At 35.4% G+C, this 12,507-nt stretch overlaps 1 protein-coding gene across 1 annotated transcript in view; it reads right to left on the minus strand.

The window, feature by feature from the left end:
- Positions 1 to 12,507, minus strand: part of LOC124166007 (arginine/serine-rich protein PNISR-like) — a 32,467-nt gene that overhangs the window by 9,264 nt on the left and 10,696 nt on the right. The window contains exons 4-8 of the mRNA XM_046543584.1: positions 11,305 to 11,639; positions 10,441 to 10,639; positions 9,026 to 9,231; positions 7,694 to 7,990; positions 6,647 to 6,749 (exon numbers count right to left, since the gene is read on the minus strand). Coding sequence (XP_046399540.1) covers positions 6,647 to 6,749; positions 7,694 to 7,990; positions 9,026 to 9,231; positions 10,441 to 10,639; positions 11,305 to 11,639 — 1,140 coding nt within the window. The remainder of the gene's footprint in view (positions 1 to 6,646; positions 6,750 to 7,693; positions 7,991 to 9,025; positions 9,232 to 10,440; positions 10,640 to 11,304; positions 11,640 to 12,507) is intronic.

Here is a 12,507-nt window from a genome sequence, read left to right on the forward strand (position 1 = left end):
GTCACTGATGTAACATGTGTTAAATTTACTTTTAAAATTCTTTACTTTCCAAAATGATTTGTTTAAACCTTGGCGGTGATAGACATTCCAACAATAAATGAAGTACCTATTTATACGTATTAGCAAATGTTAAATAATATCATGTGTTTGCTGCTAATGATAAAGTCTACAAGCTTTCATATTTTCTCAGGAAACGAGAAAGCTATACATATGAACTTGTAACAAAAAATTGAACTCTCACAAACCAGGATACAATTCATTGTCATTTTGAACTGGAATCAGGAAAGTGAACAATAAAAAAAGGGGATGCATAAAAATAATTGCAATATAGCTTTAAGGTAATAAATTTAACCGAATTTGGAAAAATATCGTTGAAATTAAATCATTATGAATCATCCCAAAGCAAAATATAGCAAGCTTAAATTAAGCTGTAAAACTCCACTGCCACGCTCTCCTATGCTTTTCCCATTCTTGACCACTGTGTTAAATAAAAAATATGATACTGAAGCAAACCTAATACAAATTCAAAGAAAAATAAATCTGCTGCAAAATTAACTACATATGTATTTATCTCTCTATACATTATACACATGTTCCCACTGAGTTAAGAATGCTGCTCAATTTAAATTGCCACACAAACCAAAGCAAGCATTGGAAGTGTGAATTAGATAATATGTAAATTTAAATATAATCTCTGCTACCAAGGTACAGTTCCTTAGGCAGCACAGCTGGCTTGGGTCAAAATAATAGCACTGATCACCTATTATAGAATTCAGAGGCTTACCGAAAAAAAGACTAATATAATGGTGCAAAAGCATGCATTTCAAAAATTATAAAAGAACGTTAGAAAATTTGCAAAATTTTTGGGGAACTCTCAATAAGTTAATAATTTCCATAGATATCGAATAGGGAGAGTTCTACTAGGAAAGAACTCACTTACTTCATAATGGGCATACCATGTACACACTAGATGCATCATGGATATAATCAAAATGATAAGGAGAAAGATATAAGGGCAATAAGAATACTTTTCACTCAAGACAGCCCTCATAAAATAAAATAAAACTTTTCCTCCTCTTCCAACAAGCTTGAATATTCTAATTCTTCACCTAACTTTTTAGATAAAAAATATCCTGATACTTAAAACAGCGTTCATAGATTCATTTCACATTTAACATAAATTCCCACCAAAATTATTCCCTAATTGTATTCCCACCTACTGAAACTACATCATTGAGGAATGATCATCAAATTTCACTTAAGCCAGTAGATTTGAAACCAGTGTACACCATGACTCATTAAGAAAATAATGATAAGACTTTCTTTACCGAGTAAGAATGATAAAATTAAGAAATAAGATTAAGAAGACAAAAATGGCTATTTCAATCATTAGATTTCATTCATTGTATCACAGTAAAAGAAGTGTCATTCCTATTCCTACCATTGACAAGGGAGAAAAGCTCTTTAGCACACATCATTAAAGAATTTTAAAAATATGACTTTTTCAGTCAATTTTATGCAGCTTGAAGTGAATAGGACATTGAATAAAGTTATACATACTTTGATTCAGGTAGAGATTCAGAGGATCTCACAACCTTATAAAAATGGATTACTAGAATGTTTACTGACTCACGAGTTGTGAATGAATCAATTTATCTAGTGTGTTCAACAGATTCTTGAATGTAAAGATTTCAGACATGAACATTTATGCAAGCACAAAGATGGATTGCGTGCAAATGCAAACAGGCCTTTAAGAATATAGTTGGGATGAAATGAGGGCAATCCTTAACTTTAGATGCCATATCAAATTCCACTTAACAGGAAAAACAGGGAACTACCATACTGAAGATAAACTAACACACCACACCTATTAAGTCAACGGCATAAAAAAAATAAACTCAAACTAAATCATAAGGTATTTATAACGGAAGAATATGTTCTTAGAGTATCCTTTTTATTGACAAAGGAGTATGATGTCCTGGACATCACCAACATCCCTGAAGGTAGATTTAAAATTGATCCAGCAAGATGAATTTCACGGGAGCAAAGAATCTCTAAAACTGCACCAAGTTCTCAAATTATACCTAACACAAATACAAATAAGTGCCTTCCTTCAACAATTTAAGAGAGATGTGGCCAGATACTTTCTGAATGTACATTCAAGACAGAGAAGGCAGGAAAAAATGAAAAGCAATCAAATGCAGTACCAATTAGAAACTTAAAGCATTAATAATTGTACTTCATAGCATCATAAATGGAAAAAAGAAGCAAAAGAATATCAGGAATACTAACACCAAAAGGCATACTACAAAAAAAGAACACTTTCGCAAATCAGATGGTAACTAAATGACCGATGACTATGCTCTTTCAAAACAATATCTCAAAGATCTCAAATACTTATTACATACTGTCATTTCATGGACAACATGGCTTCCTTTGGTGCAGTTTTGTGAACATGACATAATTAAAACTACGCATCATAGTTTGGATATGAGCACAGCCATATCATGCAAATTAATTTTTTTTTTATTAAGTGTACTAGCCTGAGGATTACATGATCATTTATTTGAATACATTATCAGCTTTCACGGTCAACGGAACAGATTAGAAGCCATACTCACATATTTAAGCAAGGATAAGGTTTTTCAAGAATAAATAAAGATTTAATCTGATAAAACTCATGCTGTGATTGCAGCTGCAAAATAAAACTACCTCAATTGTAACTGTCCCATATTTTAAACCTTGTATTTCATTTTCAACAAACACCTATAATTGAAAACTGACAAAAACCTACTACAAATTAGTGATTTTCCAAAATAAAACAAAATCCAAGGGTTAAAAAACTGTCATTGAGTCACTTTGTTAAATAGGAGGGCAATATTGCATTTATGAATTAATAAAAATTATACAGCATAAAACAAAAATGAGAAAATAACTATACATGTAAAACAACTTAAAATTTGGGACTCGTTTTCAAATAAAAGTTCACAAAAATATCTTGCAATAATTAAAAGATAAAAACAATCACATTTAAGAGAGCTCTAAAATAACATTCTATGATCATGATAAAGCTCTTTTTAAATATCATTAAAAATTAATAATAATATATACCTTGACTAATAAAAAATGAAGTTACTGAACACTTCAACGCATGCCACAAAAATGCTTAAAATCAATCTTTCCATCGCACAGCTGACATAAATTTCCTCCTTTGCTCTGAACTACGTACATGTGTTAATAACACCTTGTGTGGAAAAGTAGAGACATTAATATGTATAATATTTTGATAACAGAAGAGGAATTTCTCTCGTAATGCTATAATACACTGTCCAATATTATTTTAACTAGATAACTGGTACAGGTTATTCAAACAGGGATGCTTTATAACAGCCAGTTTGATACTTCAAAAATTTAAAATTTCATCATAAATTACATAAGTATGGGTCATAAGTAGAAGTTGGGAAAACAACAGTAGCGCATAGCATTAAAGGATTTCCATATTACATGCTCGTGTATGTGCATGATATGTGACTAAAGTTAATTCACAAAGACTCTCAGCAAGAATGCCAATCACATGCCTTAAAGAGACTTGTAACAAGAATTTTACAGGAAAAAATACAACTACAAGAAGTTAAGAAATTTTAGAATTGCTTTTTTGTTTTTAATACTGTCATCCATCCGATTGACCTCTTTGCAGCGAATTCTATCCATTCCCTAGTATTGGCTCAGCAACTGATATGAACTGAATATTAACCGCTTTGATTCCGGATAATTGCAAATGCTCAAGTGTGTGACATGGCTAAAGCCTAACAGACACAGATGTCATGCGCAAAAATGCAATGGTATTATTGCATGCATGTAGCTTTGAGAGTACACTACCACCGAAAAAGGCCTGCTCCTAGTTGCAGACAAAAAAGGTTTCTGAGATGGCTTCTTTGTCAAAGCCCTAATCCAAAATTCCAAACATGTTTGAGTGCATGTCCTGTTGCATTTGCTCCCGCAGTTGAATGTAACTACATGTGCGTATTTAACCATTTTGGAAACAGAATTACATGGACCTCGTGGAAATGAAGGACAATTCATTTGGTGAGCAGTGAACAATAAAACTAATTAATAAGATGGATACAAAAGCCTGAGGGTGATTTAAACAATACTTTCATGAGACAATGTGAATCAAAGGCAACATAACTAACCAAATTAATGATGTCCAAAATAGCATCTTCCAGTAATCTGCTAGGAAAGAAAAAAATAATACCACTAGGTGTCACAATATCATTTCCTTGAGAAATTATCTTTTCAAATAAAAATAATATACTAATGATAATTGTGCTTGAATTTTAATGACATGTTTTTTAATGTTTATGTAGATTACAGAAGCATATATGTATCATTGGTTTGATTAAAACTGCTACAAGACAAAATATATAATAAAATAACTTCCGAAACCTCACCACGTTCGTTGAATTAATCAGCAAATTAATACTTCATATGATGTGGAAACACGTTAGTAAAAGCTCAGAATACAGCTGGCTCAAACATCTATACGGTTTTAATGAAAACTATACCTATTTGTATTCCTAAATTTCTCATTAAAACATCAACTAGTGAGGACGTTAATAACTTAAAAACATGAAATAACTACCAACATAAAGCCATGAAACGAAACTAGAGAATGCCACAATATTGACACTTTCAGCTAAGCCATAGCTAACAATAGCAACTTATGACATCATCATGAATGACTTATTCTACAAGGAGCTGATAAAATCTTCTGAAAATGTGACAAAACACAATCTCCTCTCACCACAGATAAAATAGGATCTCAATTAATGTACCACAATGGCTGACTTTGGATTGGCTACCCCTTAGCCCAAATAATAGATTTATATGCCAAATTCAAGCATGCTGAGACTATTGCATTACTATACCAGAAATATGGAAAGAGATCCGTGGAGTTAGTAAATATGGCATAGAAATAGAAGTTGGAATTTAGGTAGTAAGGAAAGACAACAGCCCCATGCAAAAAGTTTAAGGCTTATAGACTTCACATCCTTACATTTTGAAGTCCTTCCTATGCTTTCCCACATGAATAACATACACAGACATCAGCCATTCCACAGTTATTACGATAGGTTCACACACTGAAATTATGCAATAGTAAAAGTCGAAGGAGCATTAGGGGGGATATCAATGTAGTTCATTTGCACCTCATGTTATTCTGATGGGATAGTGTATTTTTTTACAATGGTATGGATTCAAAAGATCACTAAAATGCTGAAGTGTTAGCCTTGTTGATCCTGTGCTTGTGGTGAAAAAAATTAGACAATCAACAGTTTAGGAATAATATCCCAGCACATTTTCTAACCCTCTTCTTATTTAACATTTGTTGTCTAAGGTTTTCCTTGCAGCAAATAATGAATCACTTACTTATTTCAATGAATTTAGCTGATGTAGTGAATTATGCCAATAAAAATGAGATGACAGAGCCTGACAAAAATAAGCAGAGGTTTCATAGCCTACTAAAAGTTGTCTATTGAGGAGGATTAAATGGTGGAATCATGATGTAACAAGACAGTAAATGAAGTTTAGCCAAAATGGAATGATAAGGGAAAAAGTAGTACTGTTCAATCGTTTGAAGGAGGTAGGGTGCTTTAACGGAGGAGATAAAAAAGTGACTGAAATTTTGGATTGGTGATCCAGCAAAGTACATTAACTGACAAGATCAAGCTGATGATGAGGCATTTAGAAAAAATAAATTACTTAAAAAGGTTTATTAAACAGAGAAACAAGAGCTTCATGAGTAGGTCATACTCTCCTCACACACATAATAACTGGTAATTTAAGCATAAGGCAAAAAAGTAATTAATCACCAATAATAAGTTCCTACAGTTATTACTGAGCCTATTACTAAACAGCTGATTCGTAACTGTTTAACTTAAACTTAAAACACACTCCAGTAATAATCTGCAATTGACTATTCACTGGATTGGTACCAAAACTTCAAACATTTTTGGATTCTAAGTTACGAGATTTAATTCCAAAGAAATTTTTCATCAAAAAATTAAGTTTTAGTGATTAAAACGACAGGCAATGAATTATGAATATTCCCTACTTACATGATAACTCATATGTTCATGTTTGCATTAAAATGCTCGGTGAAAGTTTTTGGGGTAATTCCTCAATTTTACTAACAAGGCTCATGCCCGTACTAACTATCATGCAGTTTTGTACTCAGATAGGTAAGGTATTTATGCATTAAATGCATAAAAGAGGTAAAGAAAGTACCACAGTAATCTGTGTCCTTAAAAGTGCAAAGCTTGAACTTTTTTGCTGGAACTCATACCTATTTCTCAAGAATATTAAATACAGTTCTGCAAGGAAGCTACCATATATCAAGAAATAAAGAACAATATGATGTCATCCCTAGAAGGCAATTACTGAAGGTGTACTCAGAATGCCTTTATGCATACATTACACGTGCTACTTTCCTCTAAAACTAAAATTTGCAAGTTCCAGCATGTACACCGACTATTATTCAAAAATGCAGGTAAAAGGTGAAAATTTCAATAAATACTGCATTAACAATGTGCTAAATGAGCTCAAAATGGAGAGCTGTGATATTGGTGTCATAAATTACTCATCTTACCTTTGGACTTCGCCTTACTAAGTACTTCCTTAGCTACAAGAAGCATTTCTTCATTAGTTACTTCAAGCAGGACCTCCGTGAGAAGACGGCGAACCTTCAGCATCTATAAACAAATACAAATGTTTGTCAAGCTTACAGAAATGTTTTCAAATAATCAGTGAACCCTGCCAATAACAAAAGAAAACCTTATATAAGAGACATCCACCAAACTACTCCCTGCATTTACTTCAAACTGAAATTCATTTCTTGGATAACTTAGCGGAATAGAAAATCTTTACATTAATTCCCTCTAATGCAAGGACAAGATTAGCTAAGAAGTGGTACCCTGCTTAGCAGGAGTCCATTTCTACTTCAACTTATTTAGAGAAGGGTTAAGGCCATCAATTTGTCACCACAAATAGCTCAACAAGTACATATTAAACTCGATTGTTTATGGCTTTACTTTGTGAAAATCCATTCTTAATAATAAAACGTTATTGTACTTTTCCATACGTTTTAATTAATATGACCGGTTTCGTCGCAGAGGCGACCTGATGATGTCGCTTCTGCGACGAAACCGGTCGTATTAATTAAATCGTGTGGAAAAGTACAATAACGTTTTATTATTAAGTACATATTAGACCAAAAAAATAAAAAATTGTCTATTTCTTTTCCAATTTCTGTCACAACAAACAATTTTTCAAAATTGGTGAACAAGCCCAATGCACAAAAAAGAGGCATGAGGGCACTGAAGAACAGTTTCGGTGCAAAATACATAACACCTCTGTTTTGAGATGGCATCAGCATACAATCAGAACTAATCTTATGGATGCTTTAGAAACATTCAAATTTTGCCAATAATGTAACCACTCACACTGTATGCCATCAATTAAATGACTCTACACCTTATTTGTAAATGAAACAAATTTTTTTACCAGCAACATTTGCCAGGGGAAATGGTTTCCTTAACTGGACATGATGCATATTCAAGAGACAATGGAATTGGCTTTGAGATCCACTTTTATGAGAGCTTAATAGAAAAGGATGAAAAGACAAGAATAAACTTACAGTCTCCTGCATTAGCTCTTCTCTCGATAAAGTGGGAGGGGGAGTTCTTCCACGGGGACCATCATCTTCATCAACAACCTCCGGTAATTTCCTCCTTCCATTTGGATAGCTAGCTGATGTTTTGGCATTAGCAAGGGATTCGTTCGGTGAAGGGGATGGTGGGCCTGGACTTGAGGCATCTTGAAAACGAGACCTTTTCCTACGCTTAAGGGGGCCAAGACCAGCTCTCCACTCCATTGTTCTATCATTGACATCCTCAGGAGCACCAGGTTCTTCCTCTTCCTCAGAGTCGCTCTCCTGAAAAAAAATCAACAATCGTACTGAGCGATAAAACAGTACAAATATTACTATCACTACAGATTAAATAACGTCTTTTGTAAGAATTATTTGATAGATGAATCAAATTTTTCCCAAAAAATTTCTCCGCAAGAAAGAATTAAAATTTCTTAGATGTGGCCTAATTGGTTACGTGTGTTGATGGTACCGAAAACTGGTCCAAGCCGTGAGACCGCGTCCTTTCAAAATAAAGGCGGAGGGAGCATGCTCTCCTTCAGCGTTCTTCACTTATTAGCATTTCCGATTTCTTGTATCAGCCTTTTAGTCCAACAATTTACATACTTGTTTGAATTTTTTAATCAGCAGTTTTGACACCAATATCATTTACAATTGCAATAACCCTTATAATAGCATCTGAAGATGATTTTTGAAAAATCAGGCCCTTAGCATAATGGAAATTACTCGGCAAGACAGATGTTGACCATTGACTGGGTATTGTGTTTCAAAACTGCTCGTTTCTCTACGTTTGATGAGCGATTACTATATGCAGTATAAATGCCATGGTATGCCCACTTGTAGCACGTACTAGTAAATTTAGCACGCCCTCCGGAGCCAAATACCCCGCGCGATCTTTTCCATGTTCACATCTGAGGTATCGACATGACTTATGGCACGATGCTTATGAGTAAGAAACGCAAGCAGGAGCATTGTAAAAATATGTCACTAAGGGAGAAACTCCCCAGCTGCCCGCTTGTTTTTGACCTTGGTTTTTAGATGACTGTCTCACGCTGAAAACCAAGGCCACTCAGTTCCTCTCGGGCTTGCGACCGGGGAAAGAGAGGAGGGAAAGATAAGACGTTTGTGTAAGAGGCGCACCCCCCATTTTTGGCTGCAATTTCTGGGAAAAAAGGTGCGCCTCTTACACTCGCTTAAACGGTATTTGCTCTGAGAAAAAATATTGATGCAAATTAAAAAATAACTCACATAAAATTATTATCACCAGCAAAAAAACAAAGTTATTCTTTCCATTAATAGGAAAGAGGAAATAACACTTACAAACTTGCTCCTTTTTGGGATGGTAGGCAATCCATCTTCCTTGTCACTCAGGTCCCTGATTGCCAGCTCCTGGTCCTTCATTTTCTTAGCCATCTCCTCCCGCTCCTTCATAAGCCTTTCCCTTTCAAGCTGCTTCATTTTTTCTCTTTCCATCTTCTCCAGTCCTTCTCGTATCCAAGCAGGTAACTGTCTCCTTTTGGCAGCGTCTAAAATAAAGCAATACACTATTGATCACTAGGGATCATCAAACATTAAGGCATGTTCAAATGGCAGCAGTAATGTATGTTTAAATTAGGCATGGGCTCAGTCCAATTTTTGATTCTACCAGTTCCTAAGCTGAAAAGCAGAATCAGAACAGAAGCCAAAATGAGTTGGCATTTAAATGATTAGCACTGAACCCAGCTTTCTTGACCAAAAACCACGCTACACACTTTAACCCTGTTAGTGCCACAGAAATTTGGTGGTGCTTGCGAAAAGAGCTATCCTAAATTTAAGAGTTTTGTAGCACTTTATGAAAAAATACAATATGAAGCTACTATTTTAGATATCAATGTAATGTTTTTTTTTTATTTTACTAAAAAGGAATTATTTCTTGATTATAAATTCTAATATATTGGATAAAGGGTAAATTTAATTACTGCAACAATATTAGTTTGAAAATCCTGTCTACTCTAAAGCCAATATATCGGCTCGTGGCTCTTTTCGCCCATGGAGCAAAAGCCGATATATCGGCCCGTGGCACTAAGAGGGTTCAGAAAGATATCAAGGAAAGGATCACTAGTGAAATGAATATTAACGTTATTTTAGGTAGTTTCCATAGACATTAGTATAACGATTATCATAAATTATTAATATATAGACAAAAAAAATCAATGGTAGATTGGAAAATTATTGAATAAAAATTAAACACTTGATTAACAATGAGAACTGATAACTAAAGCCAAGCACCATAGAATAGGATAGAAAGAGACTAACAATTGAAACTGACCCATCCTTGATTTGGATATTTCAAATCAGACATCAAATATACTGCCATGGAAAAACGACAATATCAATCAGACATGAAGGTCATCTTTACCTTAAAGTTTCCACTAAAAATGTATACAAAATATACTAGAAATCCTGGCAAAAAAAGGAGATGAAGGAAAAACAAGGCCCAACAAGAAATGAAACTATACAGTAGATAATTGTGTCACAGGTCCCACCTCCTACCACAATGCCGCTCAAAATATTCTGAGCAAGCACAACTGAGGCAGTCACAAACATATTTGCCAAGGATCATAAAATATAAGCGAAACACTCGGGGGCAGGCTGTGGTGATAATTAAAATGTTACATGTAAACCTACCTTCATTGGTAGAACACTTTCATATTAATTATACTTGACAAGGAATGATAAAAATCTAGGGCACTTGCCTAAAACAGTGCCACCAGACTGATCTTCTTCTTCATCAGAGTGCTCGGATGGACCATGACGCCCCTGATGGTCATGATAAGCCCGTCCTTGCATGCCTTGCTGCCCTCTATTTCCCCTCCAATCACCATGACGATTGTGACGAATAAATGGCGAAGGGCCCATGTCTGCTCCAGTTTCTCCAGGACCCCAAAAGCCCACCTTTAAATAGTGGTATAAACATTGTAACAATTTACACAGAGATAAATAAAAATGATGACTGATAAAATCAATATAAAATACAAATTAGACATCAAACGTACGCCCATAATTGTACAATAAATATGAATGTCAATCTTCTCCAAAATTGAAGTGCGTATTGAAATGTATAGGCAACAACATATACGAAACAATCAACACAGAATAAAGTTGAGTCAACTTATTCAATCTCAGTTTCAAAATTTCTACAGAATATGAAAAAAATAGCAAATATTACTCAAATTTTTAGTTTAGCATTTCCAATCAAACAAAGAAAAATAATGGGCCAAAAACCAATCGATGACACGTACGCCTAAACGCCTCTTTCCATTACAATACTCCTCTATTCTTTGCTCCGTGTAATCAACAAGAATTATTGTCCATTATTTTTCAACTCCATTGTTTCTCTCCAATCATCACAGAGAGATTGCTACATAACATTACCTTTATTTTGACATAGTAGCATCGAAACCACGGTCGGTGTCAATAAATGTTCAGGATAGAACATAAAAGCGACTTTTATTTCCCTATACCGTGGTTCCAGAAAGTTAAGCTGGAAAACTTACACACAAACATTTCCACGAACTTCACAAATAATTTCCATGCCTGAGGACATCCTAAATACCAACCTGTCCAAAATGATCCACTCCCTCAGCACCATGATTGTAATCAAAGGAAGGCGGATGGTTGTGCTCCCCATAGATGGGCGCAGCAGTATTGTGAGACGGGAAAGGAAAATGTGCACCCATGGCATGAGTGGGTGGCGGCACGCCAACCGACACCCCAGGAGGATCCTTGCCAGCTGCTGGTGGGGCAACGTGGGGATGTGGGTGGCTGGGCGGAGGATGTGCCGGAGGCCCTGTCCACGTAGCTGCGGCACCCCCAACCCCTGGGCCATGCCATCCGGGACCCCAAGGCTGCGGCTGCTGCCAGTTGTTCCAACTTCCCCAAGTACCACTGCCATCTAAAATAGACCAAAAAAAACTGCTGTTGACATAGACCACAATGGTGGATTTCCACTGTTTTAGGAAATAATCCCACCATATACTGTATTTGTCTGAATATAATCCCCCCTTTTTTTCCAAAAATACATTCAGTTGCATTTTTAAAAATTTTCCCGGAACTGAAGCCTCAAAATTAGGGGTGGGGGACTATATTCAGAGGGGGACTATGTTCGGAGGAATACGGTATGTTAGGAGCGCACTAAGTTCTTGCTGTTCTTTCAATGAAAATACAACTTTATCGTGAAAAATGGCTATAAATAAATCATTCAAAGTATTTACCATTGCTAGCTACAACTTTTCTCCTTCATTGTGGCAGAGCTTGAATACCATAAAGGTAAGAATGTTCACCTTTTGAGGCAATCCACGAATCAAGCCACTTTTTGATGTCTTCATGTGAGTGCAACTGCTATTCAGCCAGACCATAAACCATTGAATGGAACAATTAATAATCGGACATGCAATAGCTGGGTAATATAGTGGGTAGGTTAAGACTTCATGTTGCAGAACTACTTTGTCGAATCATAAGGAATCCAAGTTCCTTGCTTTTGCATATTCCTGGCACATGTAATTGCTTGGAAATGGCTTGGTGGGTAACTTCTCATGTGTAAGCAAGCTCTTCTTGAGTTTGGCATGGATCTTCCTCAAGCAAAGCTTCCAAATTCAGCTTCTTCTAAGGTTTTTGTTCTTCCTTCACATAGACAGTCATCAACATTGAAATGACCATCTTTGAAGCAACAACAATCACAGCACGTTGTTTCACTTAAAGCAGCTTCTCCATTAAGTTTTTGGAGCTCTCCATGAACTTCAGCCACCGTTTTCTTCGTATAA

This window comes from Ischnura elegans, chromosome 9 (genome assembly GCF_921293095.1).
Source record: "Ischnura elegans chromosome 9, ioIscEleg1.1, whole genome shotgun sequence".
In the NCBI taxonomy this organism is placed as follows: Eukaryota; Metazoa; Arthropoda; class Insecta; order Odonata; family Coenagrionidae; genus Ischnura; species Ischnura elegans.